This window comes from Eschrichtius robustus, chromosome 12, assembly GCF_028021215.1.
Source record: "Eschrichtius robustus isolate mEscRob2 chromosome 12, mEscRob2.pri, whole genome shotgun sequence".
Taxonomy (NCBI): Eukaryota; Metazoa; Chordata; class Mammalia; order Artiodactyla; family Eschrichtiidae; genus Eschrichtius; species Eschrichtius robustus.
Genome location: NC_090835.1, coordinates 9,245,812 through 9,272,085, shown reverse-complemented (window position 1 = coordinate 9,272,085; position 26,274 = coordinate 9,245,812). Strand labels below are relative to the sequence as shown.

Sequence of the window (26,274 nt, the reverse complement as noted above, 5' to 3'; positions counted from 1 at the left end):
GCATTAGTCTTTTTAAATTGACTTCAATGTCTAATTGTGCCAAAACATTGGTTTTATCTTAAGATAGACATTTTAAATAAGACCCAAATAGAAAATTGAGAAAGAATCCATTGTTTATTAAGCATTCACCAGGCAAACTGCTAAGCATTGAAGACTGGTTATCATTTAAAGCAAATTAGAAATAATCAGCCAAAAATATTTTTTAAATGCAGTCAGTATTCAACTATGTATGTAAGTGGACTTCTGAGCTTGTTTTTTGATTCTCTTGTATTTCATTTTTAAAATGTATTTATTATTTCTTGAAATGATTCTTTATTGACCACAATTTAGTGTTTGATGGACACTAAAATAATAATAACAACAACAAAGCTTAATATTTTCTCTTGAAGATAATGCATTTGATTGTTATTCCTTAAAAGAGAGGACAAAGTAGAATAAAATATTTTCAGATACTAAAAAATTGAGCTGTTCAAAGGGGGAAGCAGGTTGTCTTCCCACCTTCCATAATTAGCATTCACAGACCATCGTGATGACTTGCCCGGGAGTTTCAGGGGGCATCTTGGGGGAACCTATTAAACATCAAGGCTACCTCCTAGCTACCTTTCTCATCACCAGGTCTCCAGACCATTACCCTGGAAGCAAGAGACAGAAGGAATCTCGTTTAACTCTAAAGTCTGTCTTTGTCTTGTCTTCACCAGGTAGTGCAGGCACCCCAGTCGTGTTTAACAAGAATGGGGACGCCCCTGGGCGCTACGACATCTTCCAGTACCAGACCACAAACACCACCAACCCTGGTTACCGCCTGATCGGACAGTGGACAGATGAACTGCAGCTCAATGTGAGTTTTGCTTATTCCTCTTCCTTTGCTTTTGTGATGAACGAACAGACTTTTAACATGCTCCCTGAGGCAGACGCTTCTTGTCTGTATGTTTGTGAGCATCCGCAAGTGAGCATACAACTTGTTACGGGCATCAGCAGGGACTGATGACCAATAATAATACAGCAGTGATAGCAGTGATGATGGCGCAGATAGGAAATGCGTGTGGAGTTCATGCCTGACGTTATACTCGGCAACTATGTGAATCATCTCGTTTAATCTGAGGCTCTGATTGCTTTACACACAAGTTACCAGCTAATACTTTAATGCTTTGAGGAGATCTTAATCTTGGTCAAATTATTTTTCCCTTCTGTCCTTGCTTCCTTCCTTACTTATTTGCTTGTGTGTTTTGTTTTGTTTTGTTTTGTTTTGTTTTTACTGAGTCACTTTGGCTTATACTGAGAATCTCTGGGTAACATCAGCGTTAATTTCCATAACCACTCCTTCTTTCTGTAAAGCATGACCTTGAGTGAGCAAGCACTTCCTTGTGCAAGGTTATGTCAAAGTTCACTAGCCGGAGCCCATTAGGAAGTCATCTGTAGTCAAACACAGTGAGGTTTCTTTAACTCGCTGCATGAAAAACAAGCTCCTGCCAGCAAAGCTCCTTCAGGATGTAGGAGTTCAGATGGGATTCACTGTAGAGTTTGAGCTGAGTTGGGTGTTTCTAAGAAGGTTTCAGGAAGCTGGTATCAGTTTTGGGTTGGGTCATCTTAGGAAGTAGAGACAATTTGATAACTCAGTGTCTTGGTGATTTTGATCTAGGAGGTGGGACGACAAGAGCTGGGCAAGAATTGTCACTAACAAAAAAACAGTAGACACTTATGTGAACTGGAAAAGGGAGATGTCTAGTTATTTTTGTGGTTGCAGAGCATCCTTGTTTGTGTCTAATTTCACACATGATGGCAGAGTGACCTTGTTTTGTCTTGTTCCACCATCATAATGACCATCATAGTGGCCTTGTGTGATTATCATTTACATTCCCCTGAAGTGGTTCTGTTTGGAATATGCCTGCTTAGGTGTTAGCTGACAGCTTTCCAACCCCCTTTTTAAGTTTTGTGGGGTTTTTTCACTTTTTTAATATTTCAGGTTCAACATTCAATAATGTGCTTCTAATAATACTTACAATGCCCTATTTGAAATTAATGGTTAGTTTAAATGAATATACCCAGTCTTCCCAGGGAGTAAAGACCACACAGGCTGGGGGTCCCTCCACCCTGGCTGGGCCCAGCACAGCTGCAGCTCAGCACACCGTGCATCCCCTGCTTTTCCTCCCCTCCCGGGAGGGAACTTAAATAGGCCAGGCCTGAGCCTCGTGGCTGAGGTCCTGGAGCCTGGGGGTGACGGCAGAAGTCGGAGCAGCAGGGGTGCTGCAGGGCCTCTTCTGCTGAGGTGTGCTGGACCGTTTACACTTCAAGAAGTTCTACTGCAGGTCCTTTGATGTGGCATCAAGCTTGAGTATGACATTCACCAGGGATATTGTGGACAGGTATATTGGGTAAGGCTTATAAATCAGGTAGGGCTCGCCAAGGTCCACAAATCTACTTTGAAATAGTAATATATACAAACACGATTTTCTTGTGTCCGGCAGGGCTCTGCATTATTATGTGTTCTCCAGAGAAACAGAACCAGTAAGATAGATAGATAGATAGATAGATAGATAGATAGATAGATAGATAGATAGATAGATAGATAGATTATAAGAAATTGGCTCACAATTCTTATGAAGGCTGAGAAGTCCCAAGATCTGCACTTGGCAAGCTGGAGACCCAGGAGAGTCAGTGTTGTAAGCTCCAGTCTGAGTGTGAAGGCAGCAGAAGACTGATGTCCCAGCTCAAAGATAGTCAGAGAGAAAGAGGATTCTCTCATATTCAGACTTCAATTCTTCTGCTCAGCCCCTTAGATTATCTGAGGCGCACATACATTGGTGAGTAACTGCTTTACTCAGTCACCAATTCAAATGTGTATCTCATCCAGAAACTCCCTCACAGACAGACCCTGTATAACGTATAACCAAATACTGGGGCACCCCTGTGGCCTCATCAAGTTGACACGTACAAAGAACCATCACAGGCTCTATCCCAGAAAAGTCCTTCTAATGTCTCTTCCAAACCTGGAAATTATGCCATTAGCCTTTATTGGTGTACACCTTAGGAGGCACTTTGGAAATGATTGAGATCAGGGCTTTTTGAGAGTAGAATGCAAAATTGATATCTTGGGGGCAGTAGAGCTTGAGTCGTGATTTTTAGAAGAAAGGATTGTGCATAACGGGGGGGTTGATGAAGCCATGACAGGACGTTTACCTCATTTGTACATTGTCCTGCGTGGTTCTGCTTGTATCTGTCCTGTTCTTTCTCAAGGTCCACCATCCCAGTGAGCTGACAGGAAGATTATTCTTTGTTTGGTTTGTATTTTAAGCTTTATACGAATTGTATCTTATTAGCCATTCAACAAGTAGGTTTTTTTTTGTTTGTTTAAAAGCACCTGTCATGTGATAAGCATTGTGGGAGGCAGTATGTACACAGTGGAAATCAAAATAAACATGGTCCCTGTTTGCACATAATTGAACATCTAGGGCAGAGTTACATGGTAAACAAGAGATATGTGTGTGGAAATTCCCAAGTGTGGTAAGAGGCAGGGTGGGAGAAGGAATAATGGAGGTGGAGAGGGGCCTACTGGATGAGGAGCAGATGATGAGGGGAGAATGAGTGATCCACGGAGCAGGTCAGGAGGCGGACACTGCCATGGTATAACTAAAGGAGGGGACGGGGAGGAGAAGTTAGGGCAGTAGGTAAGAGCCAGAGCAGGCAGTCCCTTGTAGGCCATGGTAAATATTCCTAAAATTTTATTCTCAGTGCATTTCAAAGCCACAGAGAAGTATTAAGCAAGGGAGTGACTGGATCAGAATTAGGAATAAAAATTATTTTGTCTGCTGAGAAGGTAATGAATAACAAAGGGCAAGCATGGGAGTGGAAAGACCAATTAAGAGTGCACTGCAGTTGTCCAGCTAAAATAGAATGGCTTAGTGAAGGGGTTCTCAAACTTCAGTGTGCAACAGAACCATCTGGAAGGCTTGTAAAAACACATATTGCTGGGCCCACCCCCAGAGTTTCTGATTCAGAACATCTGGGAGTGGAAGGAGGCCCAAATATTTGCCTTTCTAAGGAGTCCCTGTGTTATGCTGATGGTATTTACTTTGAGAACCACTGGCTTAGAGAGTGTGGTAATAGTGGAGATGTAATGAAATGAGTGGAAACACATATATATGTGTATATATGTATATGTACATCTATAATTACATATATATCTTATAGGAAGAATAACATAATTTAGTGATGGATTCAGTGCTGGGATTAAAGGGAAAATAATACTGGGTTTGAAGGAAAAATAATCAAGAGTGAATCCCACGTTTTATAGCTTGAGGCCGTTTGGATGCTATAACAAGAGATTAGAGAGACTCCTGGGAGTGGGAGGAGAAAAATTGAGAATCCCAATTGAGTCTTCCCAAATATATTAGAGAGACTCCTGGGAGTGGGAGGAGAAAAATTGAGAATCCCAATTGAGTCTTCCCAAATATATGAAAGCCTAAATGAAATGGATATAAACCTGAAGCTCAGAAAAGAGTTTTGGGTCATAGTTATAAAAAAAAATGTATAGTTGTTAATCTATAACTGGCCTTGAAATCCATTAGAGAAAGAGAGAGAGAGAAACTGTAATAGCAGAGAACCCAAGGCCCTGAAAAACCTCATAGAAAATGACACAGTTCCAATCCAAGTACTCTAAATAGCACCCAATTTAAAAGATTCTGTTTCATTTGCCTGGAAGGTTGGGCCGACCATAAATACTTTGGACTTTTGTTTTTGTTTATGGAAGCTAGATCAGGAATGTGTGCTTGACTTAGCACTAAATAGGAACATTTCTGATTCTACTTCGTCATGCTGAGAGTGGTATGGCGGGAAGAGCAGACAGGACCCCAGATCCTCAGCTGAACCCAGTAATTGATGCTCAGGATAGCATGCACCTTAAAGGTACAAATGGCTGAGCCAGGAACAGGGACAATTTTAGACCCGTGAAGGGCTGGGTTAATTCAGAGGGTGGCCACTGTGGTAAGTGGCCTTGGAAAGAGGTTACCATGTTGATGCCTTTTATGGGCTCCTTAAGATACTGTAAAGTCCAATTTGAATCACTAAGAGAAGACTAAAATGGAGGTAAATGCAGTGCTCAGAGGGCACTCCACCCTTCTCACTGGAGGCCCGGGCCATAGCCCATAGCCTGTCCAATGGCTGGGATCCTGTCCCTCCAGCATCACCGTGCTCAAGATATTACTTTTGCTCTAATTATTCTGATTCACTTATAAGTTCTGTGAGAGTGAATTTGGGGCAAACTTAGTTTTGTAGGTTTGCTTTCTCTTAGTCAACGAAATAAAACAAAGTATGTCAAGTAACAAGTGTACTTCTCATTTACAGACTTGGGGGTACTCTTTCTATCCCCAGTTAGATCATCTCTAGCAAATGGAATTTTCTGGAGGGCTTTCTCTGTGGTCAGTAATTGCAAATGAGTTTCTTAGCTAAGAAGTCAAGGTTTTAGAGTCTTATAATCCCAGGGCTATAGACCAGACTGCTTGCCATTCTGTACCCAATCCTCTGGAATTTAGATGCCTAGGAGTGCACTGTCTGTTACAGAATGCCACCCTGAGCCCTCACTGGCGGAGTAATAGCTGTAGGCCCTGTCTCCTCTCGGGCTAACACATGATCGCATGGTTTGCTACTACAATATTCCTGCATCAACAAGAATTCATCAGAAGGAAATCATTGAGAGCAAAGCCATTCACTCTCCCACTTAACCACCCCTACAGAAAGAACCCCGATTTATTTTCTCAGGTTTGTACAATAGGATGCAGAGATTCCAGAAAACATTTTTCCTGGCAGAGAAGCAGGCAAAGGGAGAATGCAGCCCTATCCATTGCTCATTTGCAGGGTGTCAGGAAGGATGGAGCTACTGGAGATGGCTAGGAGAAACGAGGGGCACGTCCCTGCCCTCGGAGTTCCCAGAATAGGATCAGGGCTCTGTAATTGATAAATTGCATTTACAGGATTTAGATAGGTTCTGATTTAAGGCGCTGACTTATATTTGAACTGGAATTTGAAGGATGAGTAGTAGTTCCCAAGATGGAGAAGAGGAAAAAAAATATATTTTAAGATGAATAATGCAGTCCTATTTAAAAATTGGGATGGGGAATATTTTGGGGAAAAAGGCAAGAAATGAAAGGTAGATAGTTTAAAAACTTATAAATTTATAATGTGAATAAACTCTACATCTGTTTTGCATATTAGAAACAAAGGTGACTTCTGTCATCTTTCAGTTATTTGCAATTAGTAGGATATTTAGATACACCTAAAATATTCTTTTTTCAAATAACTGACATTCTTTTAAAATCCCAAATTGTTGATTAAAGTTAAAAAAAAAAAAAAAAAAAAACTACTCTTAGTGGGCAGCTTCCTACAGTGAACTGCACACTGTCTTAAGTGGAAGGTTGAATAAATATCACTTAACCTTTACTGGCACCTCTGTCATCTGCCCATATGTAGGCTAGTCCAACTTTGTGATCTTCTGAGGTGTGGGGGGTTTTTAAGTGATTTGTTCCCTGTTGAACTGACTTTCCACCTAGGGACTGAAAACTCCTAAAAGAATCTATGTTTTAATTATTGTTTTATGTACCTACTAGAACTAGTATCTGGAACACAGCAGCCATTTGGGCTTGTTGTTGTTGTTAATATAAAAAGACATGTAAAATTAGCATGAACTCTTTTTAATGGTAGACATTTTCTACAGAAAACAGCCACAGCACACTTCTTCCCTCTGGGAAGAGCACCCAAGCTTCCTTTTAGCCATGTGGTCTGCCTGGCGTAGTTCCCAAGTCCAGGGGCCACACCTGATTTAGCCTAAGCCAATCACCGTGGCCATAGTGATGATGGGAACTAAACTGTCCAATCAGGATGAACCACTGGAAATCTGCCGGCCAATCCCAACACCTCCTATTGGAGGTGGGCGTGGCCCTCAGGAGCCCCAGGGAGCCATTTGGAGGCCACAGAGCCAGGAGCTCCAGGGAAAATGAGGCAAAACTTAGGGAAACTAGGTGGAGGTGACATCCTTTGAGCCCTAGGAAACCTTTACTGGAAGCCATTTATAGCCCCTCTGGATTGTTCCCTTATCAATGAATGAAGGCGACTTAAGTGTGATAACTTTTCTATCTGCTATCTCATTCACTACAGCAATCCAAAATGAAAAAAAAATTGTTTTTGTTTTAATGTGCCCAAATTGGGGGAAATAAAATGTCAGCCTACCCTCAATAAGCAGAATTTTTTCAGATTTCATTAAACTGAGGTGATAAAAAATTAATTTTAAGAGTTGTGATTTTGTTAAATATTGAATCTTTCACCCCGTTAGAATTTAGGCTTTCACGGGCGTTTAAAGATATAAAAAAGTATGGTTGACTGCGACAATTACTGTTTAATCCAATTGTCTCTCCCCAAATCAAGACTTACTTACCGTGCCCATAAAACTACTAATCGCTCTATTGTTTCATAATTGCAACAGTAAAAATGTTTTAGAAGTCTAATCATGCTCCTAATTTTCAGTGTACTGCGTGAGATATGGGGTAATGGATAGCCATAATCAATGTTGACAAAGAGAAAAATGAGTAGTAAGTTGTCAAAATCTAGGACTTCTTTCAGCTTCAGTGTGAAGGCTTCTTTTACGGAATCACCTTATTGTTCATCATAATTAATGGCTCATATCTTATAATTTATAGCTTTGTTATCAGTGATTAGGGCTGCAGGTTTGCAGCTGACCTGATAAAATGGATCTGAGTCTCAGCTCTGCCACTTACTAGCTGTAAAGCAGGATTACAGTAGTACCAATTTCATAAGGTTATTGTTAGAATTAAATGTAGTACTGTATGTAACATACTTAAAACAGTGCCTGGCACATAGTAAATATTCAACAAATGTTAGCTACAACAGCAACAGTAATAATAATTTAATATCCTTAGTTTATCGCCTCATCCATAACTGTTGAAAATGTCAGTTTCTAGCTGTATTTTTTTCTTCTTTATACCCCAGCACCTAGCATAATACTTAGCATGTAAAAATGGCTTGTTTTATATTAAATAGATGAGTAGATAAGCAGACAAACAGTTGGATTATGTTGTAAATTACTTAGGGCTGGGCTTGTCAGTTTTGATTTGTCAGAATTCCCAGTGCTTGTTGCATGAATGGATGTGAGGATGTATCCAGAATTCTACTGCAGTCAGCAATTCCTTGTGATTCAGGGATCCATTCAAGACCTTGGTTTACCAGACAAGTTTCTTAAGAACTTTACAAGTGGTCTGAAAGCTGGCTCACACTGCAAGGTAGACTCTTTTGGTCTCTGAATGATAAAGCCAGTCAGGAAAAAAGGAGGAAAAGGGATAAAAGAATTGGTTTTAATTTTGTTCCAGTTGATCTTTAGGTTTAGAAAGCTATCTGTGGCTATTTGAGAACACGGAGTGGGATTATTGTTCTTGAGGGATCAAGCAGCGGAGTCAGTGGCTACTTTTGTGTTGGTGAAAGTGAATTAATTCATAATCACACCATTAATACTGGTCCCATCCGCTGCCTGCCTCTCTAGGTTTTAATGCTGTGTGAGAGAAAGGGTCAAAACAACAAAGGATTTAGGATCGTGGGGGCTCTGGTTTATAACCATGGTCCTGCCCAGTTCCTAGGTCTGTGAAACAAGACAAGGACAGCCTCTCTGACAAGATGGCATTTAACCTGAGACCAGAGTGCCAAACGTTATTTCCGTTTGTCAGCGTCTCTAAATCTGTGATATTTTACACAGGACGTGTACCAATCCGGTAGAGTATGTACTGCTTTCCCGTTGTCAGCCAACTTGACACTAGAGATCTCAAACAGAATACAAACAGCAGGTGTGTTTAGAAACTTAATTCCTTGCTCATATTTTAAGAATCAAGAAATTTCATAAGAATAACTATATTTTTGGCTTTTCTTTTGAAAAGTCAGAAGATCAAACAGTAATATGCCTTTGTCCCATGCAGTAACAGCTAATTGGATCTAAGTAGAGGCTTCCCACTTCAGACGTGGTGTGTGTTCTCCATGTCGCCACAGACCCCACTATCCCCTACTGCCTGACACCCCGCTAACTCCACCCACTCACCTCATTCCGTAGACCCACAGGCATCTCATTTCATTCACCTCGTCTAGACTTAGAGTAGTTTCTAACTTATCTCCACTAATTTGGTTTCCATGTATGCTTGACTTTTTATAAATGGTCTCTGGGAATTGTTTTCTAAAAATCAACAATAATATACTAATAGTGTTAATGAACCAAAACAGCCATAAGTATGTAATAATGTTTTTTTTAAAGGGTCAATAAATACAGCCTGCAAAAGAGAACTGCTTTAGTGAAGACAGTGCTTTTGTGTGGAGGCATGTATTTGTACCTATTCTGAAACAAACTGAAAATGAAAGAAACCAAGATCACCCTTGTGTTGTCAGCATTTCTTCTAGTAACCAATGGTGTATAACTGTGTTCTGTCTATGAACGTCTGGAAGATGAATAGTATTTATAATTATCAATATGGTTTCATAAACATGTGCATTACAGAAGCCTGAACCCCCATTATTTCTTGTTTGCATTGTAGGCGTTCCAGCAAATCACTTCTTGTTTATTAATATATGACTATGTTCTGTGGGGAAATTGTTGAATTTCATTGCTCACTGTGTTTTGGGCTCAGGCAAAATACATTTGAAGGAAGAAATAATAAGAAGGATGAGTTTAGAGAGCTCAAGTGTTATAACAGGGATTCTCACCTGTCATTGCCACTCCGAAATTAGAAAAGGAAAGAGATGAGTTTATGTACCCTCTGCCTAACTGTTTGCCCTGGGAAGCCAAAAATCTGAGGATGACCTGATGGTGTTAAAATGGAAATGTAGGAATCAGATTTGAAGTGTTTTCAACCCACCTTGAGATAGTCTTATAAGGTAGGACAGCATCGAAAGCACAAGTTTTGAGTCCTATCTCCTCAGATAAAGCAAATCATTTACTCTCTTTGAACCTCAGTCCCCTTGGGTATTTAAAATCGAGTCAAGTCAAGCAAAACAGCTACTTCACCAGGACCCTTTGAGAATGAATTGCTATACTCTCCCCGAGATAAGTAAGCGTATGAGATTCATGGTCATACTTCTTGTCATATTTCTTGCTGCCGTGAATTATTACCAGAGGGACTTCCCTGGCGGTCCAGTGGTTACGACTTTGCCTTCCAGTGCAAGGGGTGCAGGGTTAATCCCTGGTTGGGGAGCTAAGATCCCACATGCCTCGCGGCCAAAAGACCAAAACCATAAAACAGAAGCAATGTTGTAACAAATTCAATAAAGACTTGAAAAATGGTCCACATCAAAAAAAAAAAAGAAATCTTTTTAAAAAAATAATAATTACTAGAAACGTGGTTGTATAAAACACCGCAAATTTCTTATCTTGTGGTTCTGTGGGTCACAGGTCCAATAGGGATCCCACTGGGCTAAAATCAAGGTACCAACAGGGTTGTTTCTTTCTGGAGCCTCTGGGGGAGAATGTGTTTCCTGCCAGGTCCTTGGCATTATTTAGTTCCTTGTGGTTGTGGGACTGAGGTCTCTGTTTCTCTGCTGCCAGCTTCTCCAGGCTGCCTTGATGCATTGGCTGCTGTTCATTCCTTGAGTCCCTCTCGTGCTTCCAAGGCCTCCTGTCTCCTCTATTGCAGTTGCATCTCTCACTGAGTCTTCTGCCTTCCTCCTGCGCTCTGAAGGGCCAGTGGGATTACATGGAGCTCACCCAGATAATCCAGAATAATCTGCTTATTTTAAGGTCTGTAACCTTATTCCATCTGCAAAGTCTCTTTCGCCATGTATTGTAACATAATGACAGGTCAAGAAATTAAGATGTGGAAATCTTTGTTGGGGGGAGGGTTTAGAGGGGGCAGATTTTTTTTTTTTTTTTTTTTTAATATTTATTTTTGGCTGTGTTGGGTCTTCGTTTCTGTGCGAGGGCTCTCTCCAGTTGTGGCAAGCGGGGGCCACTCTTCATCGCAGTGCGCGGGCCTCTCACCATTGTGGCCTCTTTTGTTGCGGAGCACAGGCTCCAGACGCGCAGGCTCAGTAGTTGTGGCTCACGGGCCCAGCTGCTCCGCAGCACGTGGGATCCTCCCAGACCAGGGCTCGAACCCGTGTCCCCTGCATTAGCAGGCAGATTCTCAACCAGTGCGCCACCAGGGAAGCCCCCCAGATTATTTTGTCTAACCACAGTTCTGTACTACATAACTTTGCTTTTCGATGAAGTCTATAAAATCCATATTACGTTCTCAACATTCTTTTTAAAATTTTTTCTTTTTAATTTTTAAAAATTTTAATACCCCTCTATCAGTGTCATATTTTAGTTAAATATTTTTTGTACAGTTTTGAGAGGTCACTTTCCGTTTACAGTTATTGCAAAATATTGCCCATATTCCCCATGTTGTAAAATGCATCCTTGAGTCTATCTTAGAGAGTTAACGTTATTTGTGTAAACAGATGAGAATTGTATGCAGTTTTCTTAAGCATCTTTAATATCTAATTGAGCTAATCTGTTTGATAAATGTTCTAATCACATACCTGGAAAAGTCTGGGAAAGAACCCTGAATTAAGAACCCTAAATTCATGATAAGCAGACAGAATCCCTCTCAAGTGAGGGGTTGGGATTGAAGATTAACAGAAGAGGAAGTGATGCCAGTACCATAGGAGGCTTAGCTAATCTACAAGGGAGAGTTCTGTTGACCTCCAACGTTTTCCTCGCTTAGCCTCCACAATCCTGAGCATTTTGCTGTCATTGCATTATTTCTCTTTAAATGACAAAGCAGAAATGCAGAGACAGAGAATAGATTGGCAGTTCCTGAAACAGTTAAACATAAAGTTGCCATATGAACTAGAAATTCCACTCTTAGGTGTATACCCAGTTCTGACATTCTCTGGTCTATATAAAAGGTCATAGAGCAGTAGAACATCGTAGCAAATAGCTTGGAAGTTGGAAGTTGTTGACTGTCAACTCCCTGACATGGCTACCAAAATTGCCTGTTGATATTGCAAAGTCACATTTGTAGTTTACTGCAGTAAGGGGGGCTACCATCTTGAAAGAGTCTTGGTAGAGTCTCAGGAGGGGGAGGTCAAGGGCAAATATTTTTACAATTTGGCTGTCTGGAGTAAGGGACTTTTTTCGATGGGGGAGATTTGATCAGAATTGGGCAAAGTCTGTGATAGTATAGTTTTGAATCGGTGGATCCAGCAAGGAGGGTTTTGAAGCAAGTCTTTTTGCGAAACTCTTGTTTGATGAGAGGATTTATCCCAGTTGAGTGATTATTGGTCCTGAAAATGAGCTATTTACCCTGATGGAAATGTTTTCTTTTTTTTTTTTTTTTTTTTTTTTTTTTTGATAATGGGGTGATACATTGTTCAAATGGATGGATTTTCAGGAAGTTCCTAAAACAAACCTTGAAAAATATTTGTAACTTTTATCTTCCTGGGTAAGACTTTCTTTGGATTGTAGAATCACATAGTACAGACAGTTTTACTTTCCTTGATCCTATTAAGCTGGATGGTTGCAGGCAAGCTGTTGTGAGCAGGTAGTCAGAGTTAGAAATCTTTAGTCTCTGATAAACCGGCTGTGTGCAGAGCCATCCTCAATGGAGTTCTGGGACACATAGTGACAGGCTCCTTGGTGGCATCACTTTTACCCACATTCAGGGTTCATTCTTGGTCAAATGTCATAGGCCAAGGTGAAAAGTCAAACTTAACTCCCTTTTCTACTCTCCTCTAACCTTTAGAACCAAAATAGCACAACCACCGAGCATATGTCATCCTAAACTACTCCAATTACTTAAGCAAGTCAGCCCTATAATTGATGCTATCACACTGTTTAAATTACAGTGTCTGTCTTAAGTAGGGGCTTAATCTAAAAAAGTTCATTTTTCTGGTTACTGAACCTGGAAGACCCCACACCCAGTTTTCTCAGGTGAGCACTGCCATTCCCAGGGATGTTTTGCTCATGCCATCTTTCACTTTCTCGTATTTGATATAGCATCCTGTCTACAGATAGCTTCGCCAAGAAATCTGCACTTGAGAGTAGTAAACTCCCCTCCAAAATAAATCTGAATGGGCGATGTCCCCGTCCAGCCCTCAGTAGGACAAATTCATGAATGTGTTTCCCATGCCTGGGAACAGGTTCTGGCTGGTCTTTACACAGCTGCACAGCTGATTTCCCATTGTTAAGAATAAAAGTGGCTTCAATGAGTTTCTGACCCGAAAACTTACCCTCTCTCATTTGATTGATTATGGAGCCCAACGAGAAATCTCTGTCCTTCTCGGAAAATGGGGTGAGGGGAGCCTAGGAGGAGTGGTCTTGCAGCTACACTCTGTCTCAGGTCTTGGAATTGTCTCGCCCGCCATTCAGACAGGCTCTCTGGCCAACAGGTGTTCATTCCTTACAACCTCCTGAACAAACACTCATCGATTCAGATGTAGGGGGCGTTTTCAATTCCCTACTTAACAGTGCTCCCAACTATGACAGTGAGGAAGAAGTAACAAGCAGAGAACAAGGAAGACAGAAAAGATGCAGTGGGAAAATATCAAGAAGGCGAAACTTCTCATAAATAACAAAGGCGTCCTTGATTTATCGTGCAGCCGTGTTGCAACAGAGCCTTCACAATGACTGAATAGGACACGAGGGTCTTTATCTTAGCAGGGAACATGATGCCTGCCATTTGAAATCACACTCTGGAAGTGAGCTTTAACACATTGATGGATATGCATTGGAAAGGTAAGTGGCTGTTTGAAATTGCCCTGAAATCATTTATGCTTCAATAAGAAGCTCGCGTGGAAGTTGGTAAATAGTCAGTTACATGATTTGTGTGTTTATTTCCTGATAGTTATTTTTTTTTCCATTAAAAGTATAGATCACGGGCTTCCCTGGTGGTGCAGTGGTTAAGAATCCGCCTGCCAGTGCCGGAGACATGGGTTCAAGCCCTGTGCCGGGAAGATCCCACGTGCCGTGGAGCAGCTAAGCCCACGCGCCACAACTACTGAGCCTGCGCGCCTAAAGCCCGTGCTCCACAACAAGAGAAGCCACCGCAATGAGAAGCCCGCGCACTGCAAACAAGGGTAGCCCCTGCTGTCTGCAACTAGAGAAAGCCCGCGCGCAGCAACGAAGACCCAATGCAGCCAAAAATAAATAAATTAATTTTAAAAAATAGTATAGATCACCTTGGCTGTAAATGCCAGTTTACAGGATTCAATCAAGACTGCCAGATTAGAATGTCAGGAGTCTGGCAAGAAGGGGTGGAACCAATAGCTCTTCTCTCATCACTGTTATTGTTATGCAAATGAGTATCATCCCACTTGAGGTGACTGCACAAGACTAACTGATCTGCTTTGTAGTCCTTAGCTTGCAAGATTGTAGCAAAACTATTGAAGATTTCCTGGATGCCTTGCAAATTTCACCGCCAAGCATCTTATTAGGAACAGCCAGTATTGTGAGCATTTTGATAATAGAGTATTCAAGATTTAGGGAGTGCCTTCTTTTATGGGTCTCTATATTTAAATTTATTTTTACAGACAAGTGAAGCTAAAATGGCTGAGAGGATTATTTGTAAACACAAATTACCAGTGATTCTTCTGTGTGATCTTTCCAGAGTCACATCTGCTTTCTCCGCCTTAATTTTCCTTTCTAAAAAATGGAGAGGAAGTAGTAGGGCAATATTAACAGGTATCTGCTGACGTAGGTCATCTACGAAGAGGCACTGTGACACACTGTTAAAAAGCATGGGCTATGGAAGCAGGCTGCCTGCTTTTATATCCCAAGCTCCACCACTTCCTAGCGCTACCACTAAACTTGCTACACCTCACTTAATTTGCCTCACTTGCCCTACCTGTAAAATGGGACCCATAGGGGTACCTCTCCCATAGGACTGTTGTGAGAATTAAGTACATGAAAAAGTGCTTAGGATGGTGGCTGGTACAACAATATTTGCCAGTACTGCTATTATTTTTGTTAGTGCTTTTCTTAGAACCTGAAATGCCCTGTTATTTGTTGGTGCCAAACATCCCCACCCCTTTCCCCTTCCTCCAGGAGCAGGGTGGGCCTTCCTCCCCCCTTCTGCCTTCTCCCCCGGGGGCCTTTGTCCCACCCCTCACCCTGTGCTCCTGTCACACAGACCTCCCTGAAGTGTCTTGAATCTGCCCCATGCTTTCTGTCCTTTCTGTATCTGGTCACATCACTTGACATGCCATAATCCACCGCTGAACTGAACACTGGCCCTGGCGGAGGACATTCCAGCTTCCTTGGGAAGACCTGCATCAAGCATTTTCTTTTCCTTTTCCTCTCGAGTGGGACCACCCCTCTCCTATGGCAGCCTTGTTCCTTTAACCACCTCCATGAAGTTCTCAGAGGCACTGGATCCTCCAGGGCCCAGCAAGTGTTAGGCACCAAACTGATGCTTACAAATGAAATTGCACAGTAGTAAAATATTCCAACCTTGGATCTCTTCTCTGGAACCAACTTTAGTAGAGAGAGCTGTGTAGCTGCAGTTTAGAGAGAAGGGTTATTATTGGAATGGGCAGAAGCACCTTGGTAAAGTTCATTTATAAAATGCATTCCACAGAGTAAGATGCCCAGCTTCCCAAAACAGTGCATCCCCCAGAGACTCAGAGCCTAACCTCACCCAGAGAGAGGGCTAAGAGGGGACAGAAAGTCTTCTGCAGACAGAGACTAAGGAAGCCTTAACCACCCTTCTTAACTCTGGTGTGTGCTTCAGACATCTTACCTTTTTAACTCCCAGATGCCAGCTGGCTCTCAGAATGAATCAGTGGAGACCGATTACTCTCCAAGATGGTTATTTTCAGAAGGCTCCCCGTGTATGTGGCCAGAGGTAACAGATTTAGCTGTGTTAGGTAACTTGTTTAAGAATGAACCCTCCACAGGGGACATGGCTTTGGGGCTGCTGTTAGCCTGCCTCTCGTTTTGAATGTTTCTTTCTGAGTTGTGTGTCTTTATTATTTCTGTTTTCTTCCTCTTCACTGTGATCAACACTAAGAAAAATCATCCTAGATTCCTTTCTAAAAGACGCCTTTTGAAATTTAATTTGAATGTTTTTGGATCCCCTTCTTGCAGCCATTTCTCATGGGATTGCTAACTTTCCTTCCTCCCTGTAAAAGCCCGTACCTTCCAATTAAAAAGTAAAATCACATACAAATCTATTCAGGAGACTTTGGTACATATCAATTTCTAAGCTAGAGCATGGTATAAAAGGGGCTCTGATGCCCAGTTGTTACCTTCCGAAGGAGGTCTTAGTCTTTAATCAGGAGTCTTTGTTCCTTTCCCCCCAGAAGAGCAACAACAAGTTCAAAGTGTCAGAAAAGGTGACTTCGTTAATGTGAAAAATACAGCTGTCCAACTTTAAACATGAACTTGGCTGTCCTTGTTTATCTGTTGTGCTGGTACTTCCCTTGCAGTCATTTTCCTTTGCTCAGATCACCGAACCTCACACTGAGAGCGCTTTTCAGTAACCGTGAATTTGCAGGCTTTGTGTTTTTCAGGCCAACTGGTGGGAAATCTGGGGCATTACTGACCTGTTGAAACACCATATGTTTCTGCCATCTTAGGTGGAAGTCTTCACAGCTAAGCGCTGGGCTCTGTTTCATCAGCTGTCATGCTTTGGGGAAGGTTCTGACTGGGTAATTGCTCATGGCATTACAAATTTATCTTGGCCAACGTATCACGTAGACATTTATTTTTTAGCTGTGGGATGAATGGGACATTGAAAAGGAAGGGGAGAGGAAGAACCGTGGGATTTAATCAGTAAATATCTTTGCTCGTGCTTCTCCTTTTGCCAAGAACATGTATTGCAAATATTTAGTAACGAGTAAAGTCTGGGGACCAACCAGTCAGAGTCACCAGCCGTTGCTGGACCAGAGTCCTGGAAGCCTTCTGCTGTGTTAACCCATAAGTTGTTGTATCATGGGCAGACCCAGGGTGTCCCGGGGGACGGGTGGGGATGCAGAGCAGTGGGGAGCCCTGGAGGGAGGGGCGCAGTCCTATTCGCCAGCTTGCACGAGGGGATTTTAGTAAATATTTTAACAGCTCACAAGGTCATTCCTGTGTATATGGCTGCTTTTCAGTCCCGTCTCCGCCCGCCTCCCCCCAGGCACGCTGCTGCCTGTATGTCTTTGCAGGAGCAGATCCAATGTCACTCTCTCTGCACAATCTTCCCTAATTCCCAACTGATTCTACTTAATGTCCCCAGAGTACTGTAACCGTGACTTTATGATATTAAAGTCATATGCTAAGGACCAGAGGACAGTTACGTCATGGAGGAGAAGAGAGCATGGCCTCTGGCATGCAGTTAACCTCTCTGGGCCTCAGCGGCCCACCTGTAAAGTGGGGACAGCAGTACTGTCCTAGTCTCCATTTCCCCAAAGGCAGATAGTGAGACAAGGGTTTGGATGCAAACACTGGGGAGACGATCGAAGCAGACACGTAAGAGGGTAGGTGAGGAAGGCAATGAAAGGGAAGGGGGGCAGGACAGAGTGTGTTTACAGACAGGTTATCACGGTGGGTGCCTGGAGCTAAATCTCACTGGAGACTCCGAGAGGGTGTCTAGAACATTCTTAGAATCGTGGCAAGGAAGCTGGGGGACTTATCTATAGCACCCATGACTCACAGGTTGAGGGATGGTCCATGGACACTGTCTCCCCAGCATTTCCACCTACCAATGGCCAGAAAACACCGCCAGGCAGGATGACAAAGAATGTCATGTCCAGCTTGTTGGAGGAGTAATTGACGTGTACTGGGCCTCTCCACAAGGGGACCACTGAAGTGGGCCAAGGAGGTACGAGTGGATAACGGACAACACCTCCATAATTACCTCCCTCACAGAGTTTCTGTGACAATCCCTGCAAAGGAGCTGGCTCCGTGTCTACCACATAGGGTCTTCTCAAGAGTTCTTTGATCAACAATAGCTAGTCATCGGTAACATTCTGATGACCTGCTGTATGCCAGTCACTATGCTATGTGCTAACTTGTTTAACTGTCACGGATAACTTATTAGATAGGTACTACTTTTTTTCCCATTTTACAGATGAGGAACCCAAGGTCTCCAACAACATTGTTGGTCCAGGTTATGCAGGTAATTAGTGGAGGTGGTAAATACACCCAGGCATTCTGGTTTCATAGTCTGCACTCGTAACCACTGTTGCATACTGCCTGTCTGTGAGTAAAAAGGAAAACAAAAATTGGCTGAAAAGATCTTTAGATTCGCCTAAATGTTACCTAACTCTATCCCTTATCCTTATTTTGCTGCTCAGGAAATGTATACGACCCCAGGAGCAGACCTCTGGGATAAAGGACTGGGCGCTTTTCTTAGTTTGGACCCAGCCCATTCATTTGCAGTACACAATGGCTACTGGGCTTGTCAGACACAGATGCCATCATTAGTCAAGAGCGTTTACTGAAGGTCTCCCGTGTGCAGAGCTTGGTTGTCAGAGCTGTTGGGAGTCACAGAGGAAGTGGGGGAGACAGTGTCATCCATCACAGAGGCTGACTGGGAAGCACAGATGCCCAGAATTACCTACCTAAGTGGCAGAAATGAAAACCAAGTATGCAAAACTCAGCCAGACCCCTCAAGGTAGCAGAATTGGGTTGTTCTCCTGCCCCTGCAATGTGTTTCCCAGGTTCCAGCTGGTGAAAATGCACACTTCGAGCAACATAATAGAAGAAGAAGTCACAAGGAGTGGTGTATGGAAAACGGAAGGACCAACCTCCCCGCTAATAGCAGAGAAAGTGGGTTATATATAAACAAGCCTCAAAGGAATTGGAATTACATTGGCCTTTGGGTTTAGAGCTGCGTTAATAATGACTTCACAACTCTGAACTTCGAAGTATGAAATTGGCCCCGTAATAGTCAACTCACCAGTGTGTTGCAAGGTTAACTAAAGAGCTACCTAGCAAAATGATGGTCAGTAAAGGTTATTTTTCTTCCCTTGCTTGCGCTCTGGGAGTAGGGATTCATTGTGAGTATTATAGACTTAACTGTTAGTTGGGGATAGGAGATGTTAAATGTAGAGCTTAGAGTTTCAATCTTTGCCCTACGTTCACATCACCCCGAATGCTGCTGGGGCTGAATGAATGGGATGAAAGTTGAAATGGAGATTACAGAAGGCCGCCCCCCACCTCCGAAATTCTGATTCACTGGGAACAACATTATTCTGTGCTAGAGGTAATTCTGAGGTAGATGAGCTGTGGACCACACTTTGAGAAGCACTGGCTCATAACCCTTATTTATCAAAGGGCTCCAAGACTGAGCTGCATATAATTAATACAACAGTCAAATAAGTGCTTACCTATGGAAATTTAAAAACACATTGTTAGAAGGCGACACATTTTAAAATGGGAGTGTTTATATTAGAGTCCAGAATGGTTACGGAAATGGGAGCTGTGCAAACGTGTGTGAGTGAGTGGGTGGGCTTGAGTGAGGGCATTGGGCTACATGCTGGGATGCATCCATGTTTATACTTCTCAAAGCAAGTTCAAAGTCATCCTTTGATTTGATGCATATGATAGGCAGCTAGTAAGATGGACTCGGATTTGAATCCTAGATTTGTCAAATAATGGCTACAAGGCCTTGAGCAACTTCTATGGCCTCTCTGGACCTCAGATTCCTCGGCTGAGAAAGGGAGAATAATAACCAGCTAGCAGGGTTGTTTGAAGGATTAAAAATAATTGTTACCACTGTGACTGAGCCCTCAATATGATTTGGTATCGGGAAGCTGTGTCAGGGAGAGAAAAGGAGTCATATCTATTAACGTGGCTATTGGCCACACAAGCTGCCTACGCAAGGCTCTTAGAGAATTCGGAGGAAAGATTCTCAGTGTAACTGGGCCGAGCGTCTGCTGCAGCTGTGCAGACCGCCCTGCTGTGAGCTGCAGAAAGCACTGAGGGTGTGAATGCACGTCAGAGGTCAAAGCATTTTGCTAATTAGAAATTAGTATTTCGCACCATGGCAGTCCTGTGAACCCAGTGAGTTTAAGTGTGTCTCAGTCCCATAGACGCTGCTCTTGACAAAGAATCTGTCACTTGATTGCTTCCAAGTAAAGGTATTTGCCACCTTGTTTAACTGCAGATGGGAGGAGAAATTGATATGCAGGTGACCAGCTCCCATGATGGTTGGTACCAGCAATCTGACTCGACCTGGGGGAACTGGGAAAGGTCATTGACTGTCTATATGTGAGTTAGGTCCTGAAGGAAGACAGTACCAAGAGGGACCAGCATGTCCTTAGTCAGACAGTTGTGAAGCGCCCCCTGATTTGGGAGGAAGCCAGTGATCAGAGAGGCTGGGGGCTTTCAAGGAAACTGTGCCATGTATAGGCCAACAATACAGTCCAACTGTAAAGACCCTCTAGACTAAATTAGGGTGACTGGATTATTTTCTGGTAGAAAGCTCATGTAGGGGTAGAGGTTTTTGTAGAAGATGTTTAAGTGGGAAAAGTGGCAGAATGAGCAGCCTTTACTAGTGAGAGGTTAACCAACAAGCTCTCAGAAGTGCTCTGGGAAAAGGTTAAGGTTGTGGGTCCTCTGATTCTGAGGATTCATGTGCTCTGCTGTGTCTTAGGATGATTTTTTAAATATGCGTCTTTAAGCAAGTTATGCATTCCTTGGGGAGAAAAGGGGAAGAACTAACATTTATTGTATGCATACTGTGTGTCAGCCTTCCCATTGAAAATTTACTTAAATCATCTCATTCAGTGTTCCCAACAAACTTAAAGATATGTATTTCTTGAATTCCCATTTCTTAAATAAGGAAATGAGCAATAAGAAAATTAATATGTCTTATGATTCATTCATGACAATGAATCAATATTCATTGATTCATCCATTCACCCAATATATATATGCATTGAATGTCTACTGTGTTTCAAGCAAGATTCTAAATACTGAGGGTTCAACCTTGAACGGGAGGGAGTAGATTTCTGCTCATTGGGGACACAGCCTTCAAGTGCAGGAGACAGCAGTAAAGCAGCAAATAAATAAAGAGCTACCATGGGTGCTGTATGGAAAGTAAAATAGGATGATCTGATAACGAGGGATATTTTGGATTGGAAGGCAAATCTCTCTGAGGAGGTGACAGCTGAGTTGGCACAGGGGTGAAAAGGAGCCAGGCATACTGATCTGGGGACAGAACGGACTTGATAGAAGGAATGGAAAGCAACAGAGAGCGCTCTTAAGGAGAGGACACCCTGCTGTGTCCTGAGAGCTGGAATGAGCCACTGGGATAGTGGAAGGTGAACAGGAGACAGAGGGACATGTGACAAGGTCAGTGGTCTGCCAGTGAATCTTGGGCCCTGGGAGGAAGAGTTTGTACTTCCTTCAAAGTACAGTGGGAAGTCATTTAAGGTTTTTAAGTAGGGAAGTGATGTGATCTGGTTTCTCTCGGTGGTTTGGGGACTGAGGCTGAGTTATAGGTGACAAGAGCAGTAGGAAAGCCAGTTAGGCCATTTGGTTTTATTATTCCAGGTAAGAGGATGGTTTATAAAGACTTTATACTAGAAATCCCAAAGAGTAGAAATATGTTTTAGCATTCTCAATTTCTCCTCTCTCTTTCTCTTTCTCTGTATATGCTGTATATGTAGGTAGGTAGATAAAGATCTATCAGTATATGCTTATGGCTATATATATATATATATATTTGTATATGTGCATATATATAATATAGAAATTATATATGGACTACCATACTGTTATTTAGGAATATTATAAAGCACACAAAATAGATGTTAAGAATCTGCTAAAGAGGAAAGAAACATTTTAAATAATTTATTGTGTTAAAAGTAGAAAATTGCTCTTACTAAAATCTTACTATTGAAAGCACTATTGATATTTTAGCAGGAGTAGTAAAATTGAAATGCTTCGTTCTTTTTTTTAAAAAAACAAATATTTGGTTTAACACCTTCTGATACAAAGATTCAAAGATCCGGCTCTAAAATCAGTTTATTTCCAGAATTGTTTTTGAATAGTGAATAGTTTCCTTATTAGCGAGCACTTCATAAAGAAACAATATGTAAATGTAAAATAAAGACTTATGCTAAGGTGTGTTATTAACAGCAGTGGAGCAAATCTTTATTGTCTTCCTGATATGTTTATTTTTTTTGGTGGGCTTTGTCAAATCTAATTGGATCAGAAAATTTTATACACTTAAATGGAACTGCAGAAGGAATAAAAAAGTGACAGTTCTGTCATTTTCTCAATATTCACTTGTGCCGGTGGTAATATTATTTTTTCCAACCCAAGGCTCCATTTAAGTCTGTTTTTCCATACTGTGAGGATTACTTTACATTGGATAATATCAGTATACTAAGTGGAAGATGTGGCAGTCCCCATAATATGTGAAACTTCGTCTCCTCCAGTGCCCAGAGCTGGAAGAATCATAGGATAGGGATTACATACTCCAGGCCCCTGAAGATGAGGCTGAAGATGAATTCTGAAGATGAATAAAGGGAGGCCCAGACAGGGGCCTTGGCTTGGTATATCCTCCACGCATTACTTCATTTAGTTATGTGCCAGGCACTGTCCTGAGAACTGGGGTGCAATAGGAACAAAGCAGAAAAGAAATAGTCCCACTTTTAGTATGCTTGTACAGTTTCCTTATAACTTGACTTCACTGATTTCTAATGTTGAGAAATTTAGGATTGGATTAGATAGTGCCTTCTAATCTCTTGTGGCAGGGCCTCTAACATGACTGAGTGGTCCTCACCTCCTGGATTCACGCTCTTGAGCACTCCCTTCCCAGTGCGTGTCAGCCAAAACTAGTGACTCATTTCTAACAGATAAAATAGACAAAGGCGCTGATGTTCATTTCTGAGATAAGGTTACATAACAACGCTGGCATCTGCCTTGGGTGTTCTGTCTCACTGTCTCTCCCTTGCTTGCTCTGAGGGAAGTTAGCTGCTAGGTTGTGAGTTATACTGTGAAGAGACACATCTGGCAAAGGATCTGAGGCCTCCCGCTGACAGCCAGGAAAGAACTGAGGCCCTCATTTCAACAGCCGTGGAAATTGTGCCCTGCCAACAACCATATAAGGAGCTTGGAAGACCATCCCCCATTTGAGACGGAAGGCGAGACTTTCCCAGTTGCCATCCTGGCTGTAGCAGTTGATGTAAGAGACCCTGAGCCAGAGGACCCAATTATGCTGTGTCCAGATTTCTAACCCACAGAATATGTGACAAAATAAATGTTTGTTGCATTAAGTCAGTAAGTATTGGGGTGATTTGTTACACAGCAGTAGGTATAATTAATACCCCGCCTTTTCCTTAGGTTCAATTTTTTTTTTTTTTAATGCACACACTCTCAGGAGAATTAGGATTTATTGAAATGTTCCTTAATGAGTTTCTAAACTCACCTACCGAGAATGCCCTGGGCACATGGATTAGATTCACCTAGTTGGGGAAGTTTGCAGTATAGCAGGATGAGGGAGCTTAGCTCTAACATCACCAGTCCTTAAGTTTCTGGGAGATCTGGTCAGAATGTATAGGTCATTTCATACCACTTGTCTCTTGGTACAACACCAAAAGAACTTTCAGTGCCACTGTACATAGGAAGTTAATGGCACAGATTATTAACCCATATTCACAGACTGTCCACATGCAAGAGTGAAGCTGAAAATCGGAAGTACTTAAATATTTGTTTTCCTCCAGCAACACACAAGTAGCTGATGGTATATAGAAGCTCTGACTTGAGGTGCCTTTAACATATTGACATAAGTAAATGTATAAGTAAGTGCATATATATATATATATATATATATATATATATATATATATAAGCAGATATGGTATATGTGATCAAACCCTCCAGAAATAGGCTCAGAATCTCATAGAAGTTGAGCATATGCTTTGAAGTTTTAGAAGGAGTCCAAGGACTAGGCAAGAATGTGGATCTTAACTGTTGCTTCTTGAACTGACTCTAATCTTAAGAATATGTTTCACTCTGCTCTAAGGAAATACAAGTAAAGTACAAGATTTTCATAAATTTTAACGTATCTGGTTAACTTTATTTGGCGATTTTTTTCCTGTTTTATTTGTATTTAAGTTTTCTTGTTTCTTAAGGGATTATGATGGTGGTGGCAGTGATGATGATAAAACAGATTATTTTGTTTGTTTTTATGTTCCTGGAAAAATAAAAAGTTAGTTGTCTTATTTCAGACTCCTCTCCCCACTGTTTGTTGTTCCACATTCTGGAAACCACTGATCTAGAAAGGCCTTTATTTTTTATTCTAGAAGAAGGCACTAACGGTGGACAAATGGAGCTAGAGTCTATACCAAAGAACACTCCTCACGTAGACGGAAACAGAGGGGCACTATCACCAGCACCTACAATAGCTAACAACTAGTAATTGTTGTCAACCTATAACAATTGCTCACTTCGTGCAGGTGTCGGTTCAAGTACTTTAGCTGTTTAACATTTAATAACACTTAGCAACAACCGTATGAAGTAGGTACTAATACCATCCTCACAGTATTAAAGTGTCTCCACATCTGTGGAGACACATATTTTTGGAGACTTATTTGACTGTGGTACATAGTAAGAAATACATTTCACATCACAACTCAGACACATACACACACTCATACTACCACACAAACACACCCAAAGAAGATTATTTTCTAATTCAAAAAGATGCAGGTGCCGCAGTGTTCATAGCAGCGCAATTTACAATAGCCAGGATATGGAAGCAACCTAAATGTCCATCTACAGATGAATGGATAAAGAAGATGTGGTACATATATACAATGGAATATTAGTCAGCCTTAAAAAAGAATGAAATAGTGCCATGTGCAGCAACATGGATGGACCTGAAGATTATCATATTCAGTGAAGACTGCAACAAAATAGGTAAACAAGGACCTTGGTAATCTGGAAGAAAACAAAAAGTTAGAAGAAAACAATCATGAGAAGCCTAAGAGAGAAACTGTTCCATTTGCTGTCCAGAGGAAAATAAAACAAAAAACTATATAGACCAATTGAAGCATGAATGTGGATTATATTTAAGACATATACAAAGACAGTGACAGCAATTCATGGTTCAAGTATTAAGCAGTTTATTCTACCAAGCTGTCACAGGATTTTAGAGAATTATCTCAAGTAAAACAATGAAATGAGGGGCTTCCCTGGTGGCGCAGTGGTTGGGAATCTGCCTGCCAGTGCAGAGGACACGGGGTCGAGCTCTGCTCTGGGAAGATCCCACATGCCGCAGAGCAACTGGGCCCGTGAGCCACAACTACTGAGCCTGTGCGTCTGGAGCCTGTGCTCTGCAGCAAGAGAGGCCGTGACAGTGAGAGGCCCGTGCACCGTGATGAAGAGTGGCCCCCCCACTCGCTGCAACTAGAGAAAGCCCTCGCACAGAAACAGAGACCCAGCACAGCCAAAAATAAAATAAATAAATAAATAAAAGTGTAAAATTTACTTAAAAAAAAAAACCAATGAAATGAAATTACAAATAATAAGTTTTGGCAATCATGATAATAGGTCAAAAATTTTTTTCTATTTTGTTTCTTTTTTCAAACGATATTGAATGTGAACTAATAAATGTTACTCCTTCCTTGTTTTCCTTTACCCCCTCCTCTCCCACTACCACCATCTGTTGAACATCTTTATATAAGGTAATTTACTTTACATTACATAATGTAATTTAATATCCACAACAGCCTTTTATGCGCACTGTGTTATTTACATTTTACGAATTTAGCTTAAGGTGTTAATTTAATTCTTACACAGTACTTAGCAGATAAAAGAAGGCAGAGTCAGGATTCGAACCCAGATATGTCCGTTTCAAAACACTAGCTCTCCGTATTCTGCATTATATAGCCATGGCAAACATAACATCTGTCTGTAAGTTTGATTCTTTGGGTAATTGTGGAGACTGCTGTGCATAGTTGCTGTGATTTAGCCAGATTCTTTAGATGGAATACACAGTAGCACCAGAATAGTCTGATTATGTGTATAATTATTATTATTAATATGGTATATAATTCTCTATGATATAATGTTATAAATTAATTATGTGCATATATATAATATACACACGTACACAAACACACATAATATTAATGGGGGAAAAATGGGGGAAGAAGATATCAATGGAGCAATAAAGCAAGTTTATATAACGAAATAAACAGCCATCGAGATTCAGTATATGGAGGTTATACATAAAATATAACAAAAAATGTAATGAAAATTTGTCATATTATTTTTTCTTTTTCCTGAGCCATTTTCTTTCCCACTATTTTTACTTT

The 26,274-nt window shown here is 41.5% G+C and overlaps 1 protein-coding gene across 2 annotated transcripts in view; it reads left to right on the top strand.

The window, feature by feature from the left end:
* Positions 1–26,274, top strand: part of GRM7 (glutamate metabotropic receptor 7) — a 796,163-nt gene that overhangs the window by 569,904 nt on the left and 199,985 nt on the right. For both annotated transcript variants that reach the window (XM_068557650.1, XM_068557651.1), the window contains exon 7: positions 699–838. In XM_068557650.1, coding sequence (XP_068413751.1) covers positions 699–838 — 140 coding nt within the window. The remainder of the gene's footprint in view (positions 1–698; positions 839–26,274) is intronic.